The 4866-nt window shown below is 26.7% G+C and overlaps 1 protein-coding gene across 2 annotated transcripts; it reads right to left on the minus strand.

Moving 5' to 3' along the window:
- Positions 1-619: 619 nt before the first annotated feature.
- LOC114132933 (SPRY domain-containing SOCS box protein 3-like) lies at positions 620-3356 on the minus strand. Of its 2 annotated transcripts, XM_050197224.1 has the most exons (6): positions 3279-3356; positions 2979-3207; positions 2688-2878; positions 2482-2584; positions 2272-2400; positions 620-2209 (listed from the first exon to the last, which is right to left on the minus strand). In XM_050197224.1, the coding sequence occupies exons 2-6, from the start codon at positions 3055-3057 to the stop codon at positions 1986-1988; spliced, it is 726 nt and encodes a 241-aa protein (XP_050053181.1). In that variant the 5' UTR covers positions 3058-3207; positions 3279-3356; the 3' UTR covers positions 620-1985. The 2 variants fall into 2 exon arrangements, with proteins under 2 accessions (XP_050053181.1, XP_027854342.1); XM_027998541.2 differs by having other exon boundaries at positions 2979-3352.
- Between the last annotated feature and the right edge of the window lie 1510 nt (positions 3357-4866).

Below are 4866 nucleotides of genomic sequence, written 5' to 3' on the forward strand. Positions count from 1 at the left end.
ATCGTTGTCCATTAAAAATGTTAACTCTATAATATGATTCAAATTTTGTTTAATTTGTTATTTAATATTTGGTTTAATGGTGTTCAAAATTTAACTCATTAACTCATTAATCTATTTATACTTTATAAAATATTGAAATTTTATTTATTATATAAAATTATATGTTGTTAGAAATAAATAAAAATTTTTTTTAAAGGAGTGAAAAGGCTATAATTTCTCATCACTTTTCAAAATAATCAGGTTAAAATTAAAAACATATTATGAAAACGCTAAAACATTTACTTTACCAGTTTTCGAAGAAATTTATTTTGTTATTTTGTTTTGATTCAATCATTTATTTAAATAAATTGTATTATAAATATGATGTTTGATTTTTTTGATTTAATATAAATGTTGATTTACATTTTCTTCTTGGTTTTTTTGCATATGGGATATGGCATATATTTTTAATTTAAACCTAATTTTAAATAAAAATTATGCCCTATGTGTTTTAAATGTTTATCTTATATTAGCTATAAGAGACAAAGAAACCCTTATTTGGAATGTATAGTAATATAACATAAATTATAGATACATATAACCAATGATATAATGTTTAGCATTAAATACACATTTAAAATTATTTTTCAAATACATTTATTTGAAAGAAATCTGATATATCACTACAGTATTATGTCTACATAGTACTTAGTATAACAAACAGTAAAATGTAACATAAATACATTAAATTGTTATCGTCTGACAAAATATGGTACAAATATAATATTTAGAACGTACTATAAAAAATATAGGTACTAATATAATGATTGAACCTATTCATTAATATTAAGCATCATAGGCGTGCGCACAGGGATGACTGGGTGGGTCGCGGTCTCTGGCTTTTTCTTTGATAAATGCATAGATATTTATATAGTAAATTACTGTTACAACAAACTCCAAGGGACCGAATTTTTTTTTTCATTATATTGGAAATTTCATTTGTATGCTTTTGTATGTAGCTTTTCGGTAGGGGACTTCTATGACTTTCATTATAACAGGAACTTACTGCATTATATAGATAGCAAACATTTTTACATTTTACATGAAAAAAGTGAATCTTTGGTTCGGGTCTTTTTAAGGGCCCTGCGGTCTAAGTCTGCGCACGCCTATGAGCATCATACATAGATTATGAGTACATTTAAGTTAGAAAAGGTATTAATGGGTGTATAATATATATTGACAAAATTAAATAAAATATTTTGTAATCTACCAGATCAAGTTAAAATATATATTTTGGAACAACAAGCTATTAAATGACTATAAGTATTATTTAATAGAGGTATACAAAAAGATTTTTATTTAAGTTTACTTTTAAAGTAGAAGAGAATTAAAATATTTTTAATTCTACAATAGTAACTTAAAATAATTAACAATTATATAATTGGTATAGGTATATGTATTTACACAATAGAATTAGTCAAAAAAAAAAAAAAAATAATAATTTTGGGCTAAAATATAATTATTATTATATTAATAAAATTATTAAGCATAACTATCTAAATACATAGTATTTGTGACTTATTATCAATTGTACTTGTGTAAAACAATATTAATTGATTATTTAATTTTCTCACTAAATTATAATGCACTTTCAATAGAATTTGTAATAACCTTATTTTTAAACCAACTAAATTGGAAAAATTATTGGTAATAATTTATCACAAAACATAAGAAAAAAAACATCACTTTATGTCTGAACCAAATTGATTATGATATTTTTTAATTAGTTTATAATTGTTAATAAATCACAATTTAGCATAAAATAATAAACATATTATAGTACTCATAATAAGATATATGCATGCAAATTTTGTAAGACACAACTTATTTATATTTAAATGTGTATATTTCTTAAATATTAAGTTTTCTACACAATAAATTATGTTAATAACAATCTCAAAAATAAAATAAAAATATTATCACAAAATCTTAAGTTGTGTTATTAATTACGATGGAAAGGATTTAGGAATCCACCAAGAGTCCATTACCATTTTCATAATACCAAATGGTATTAATGGATTCTTACTAGAGTCAAATGCTTGCAAACAATAAAGTTGCAGATTTACTGGCATTGAACGACAGTATTTTATTGTAAAATGAGTTCGGCATGCAGTGGAGCACACCATGGGGTAAAGAAGATGTCTATTATCTAGTTTTTCAAAAGCCACACCTAAAAATTATTAAGTATGATAAGTTATTTGATTAGCAGTGTAATTTGGTCGTAGCACTCACCTAACGGAGTTCTATTATGGAAAAATTCTAATGTCCCTCTGCACATGTCCAATCGAACTCCGATCAATGCATCTCTCTGATCATATTTCTGACCATAGATCAAACTTTCTCCATCGTGGTGTTTGACACCTTTGAAAAAAAAAACGCATTAACATAACAGCGAGAAAAAAACAAAATTAAAAAATAAGTGAATACAGCCGTTCAACTTACCTTTATATGAATATCCCCATGATTTTTTATCTGATCCTATTAGACTGGTATATTCGTTTTGAGAGCTTTCCAAGTCGAAATCTTTAGTGCCAATACCAACTATCTATGAGTACAGAAAGTATTTTTTATTAACATTAGACATTTTGAACATAAATATTTAGAAATGTCTCAGATAAAAAAATGAAACAATTGTTATAGTGTGTTACCATGTCGGTGGCCGTAGGTGAGCCGTCCACTTTGATTTCCCAATAGTAGATGTGACCGGGCACAAATGGCATATCACCACGGACCGCTCCAGTACCTCGGCTGGCGTGTGGATGAATTACTACTTCTAAAGTATCTTTCGATATATTCACATCAGTAGATGATTCCAAGGTATCCCATCCCCATTCCATGTCTGGCCAATACAATATTAATATTATATCGTAAATGGTTATATAGCTTAACTACATGGTCCGATAAAAGCAGCTCGATATACGTGTTGGCGTTATACTTACCGTCACCGGTAGTAGTTAGACACTGGTGTTTTGTCGAATTTTTCAGTTCTTGCAACAGTTTATAACTCGATAGGGCCATATTCGAGAGCGATTTAGTTTTTAATACGAAATATTCGTAGCACAATCAATGCGTATTACACACTCGGGAGATCTTATTTCTTCAATGTAGTGTAAATCGTATACGATGCACCGGTGTTTGGTAGCATTCAGAAACAATAAAAAATTTTAACTTCTCTAAATTTGAGTTTAGTTACTAAGAAGTTATTAGTAGTTACTACTTACTAGTAAGTAGGTACTTACTTTACAGACAAGAATTTAGATTGATAAAGAATTCGGACATCAAATGTTGATGTAATGCTATCTATACCTTTGCTTAGTGTTTAATGTTTATGTATTATTATTGTGTTTAATATTTATCACGGATAAACACAGTCATACGGCGCTACCTGTTGTTTCTAGAACATTCTACAATTTGCACGAATATTACACATGCGTGTCCGTTAGATAGCGCAGTCACCATATGCGCGTGAATTTAAGCTTTTTTCTTGCTTTCCACTTTGTCTGATATCACGCGATTCATATTATATAATTAATCACTATCATTTAGTGTTTTAAATATATTGTCATAACTTTATATTATTGTACACCTATGCAACGCATTCATTGAGAATATTACTTGCCGCTCGAATATTTATGATTAAAAACAACAATAAAAAAAAAAAATAATAATAATTACAAAATAAATAGGTAATAAATTAAAATACTGCTGATAAAAATAAATAATAACACTCCATTAACATTATATAACTTTTTTTCGTATTGTTATTTTAATTATGTTTTTTTTTTTTACTCTTGAGTGTTAAAAATATTTATAAAAATGAATAGTGTCATTCAAAAAAGTAAAAACTTAATAAGCAATATTTTGATAGATGACATCAAATTATATAAAAAATAATATTTTGAAAATATTAGTATAGACACTTAAATTAATCACTTAGTATTTACTATTATATTTCCAAGATTTTTAATACAGTAAGTACCAAACCCTGGCAGATCTTTAATAGTGATCATTAATCGTTATTATATCGAAATGACGACAAAGGTACCTACCTTTACTTTTCATTATATTAAATGTTATAATTTAAAATAATTAAAAATAAATAAATAGATAGATATTTAGAGCACTCAATCACAAAGTTTGATAATTTTTACTTCTTAGCTCATAAATCCTGAAACCAGCCGATTATAATAAAAATATATCGATGTTGTTTATTATGCGAACCTGAATATTCACTTACTGTTGTGGTATTGACAAATATATTATTATAAGGCAAGTAATAAAATACTACAACCACAGATTCCGTATACTCGTCAAAAACATAGCTTGGCATAAAATTGTACAGTCATCGTTTATAAATACATACTTAACTATGTAATATTATTAGGGCCTATATTGTACAGAAATAGTCTAACCATAACGCCGTGAGATAATGATGTATTACTGAAATAGTAAAATCAAGAAAATAAAGCATATTTTGTCTTTTGAGACAGAATACAATTAACCCAATAATAACGGTGATACAAATACTCCATGATAAAAAAAGGAAAATATTTTGTTTAAAGTGTGCATTAAAAAATCGTAATAACTATAAAATGTGTACAAGAATTCAATGATTCAATGATTTTTTTTTTAATATCATCTAAACTAATACTACTAACTTGTAAGATGAAATCTTCGAATTAAATTTCTTCTCGATATTTTCTAAAATGTATACGGATTCTTGATCCTTGAATTTTGAAGAAACGATCATCAATATAAAGCGGAATGGGTCTACATTTTACATGATGTCATCCACGCTACCACGTCTATAGAAATAATACACAGGCA

This window comes from Aphis gossypii, chromosome 1 (assembly GCF_020184175.1).
Source record: "Aphis gossypii isolate Hap1 chromosome 1, ASM2018417v2, whole genome shotgun sequence".
NCBI lineage: Eukaryota > Metazoa > Arthropoda > Insecta > Hemiptera > Aphididae > Aphis > Aphis gossypii.

Coding starts and splice junctions, on each gene's coding strand:
- LOC114132933 (XM_050197224.1), bottom strand. CDS start 3,057: ATGGCCCTATCGAGTTATAAACTGTTGCAAGAACTGAAAAATTCGACA. Junction 2,879..2,978: donor TCTAACTACTACCGGTGACG/GTAAGTATAACG, acceptor TGTATTGGCCAG/ACATGGAATGGGGATGGGAT. Junction 2,401..2,481: donor ATGGGGATATTCATATAAAG/GTAAGTTGAACG, acceptor TTTTTTTCAAAG/GTGTCAAACACCACGATGGA.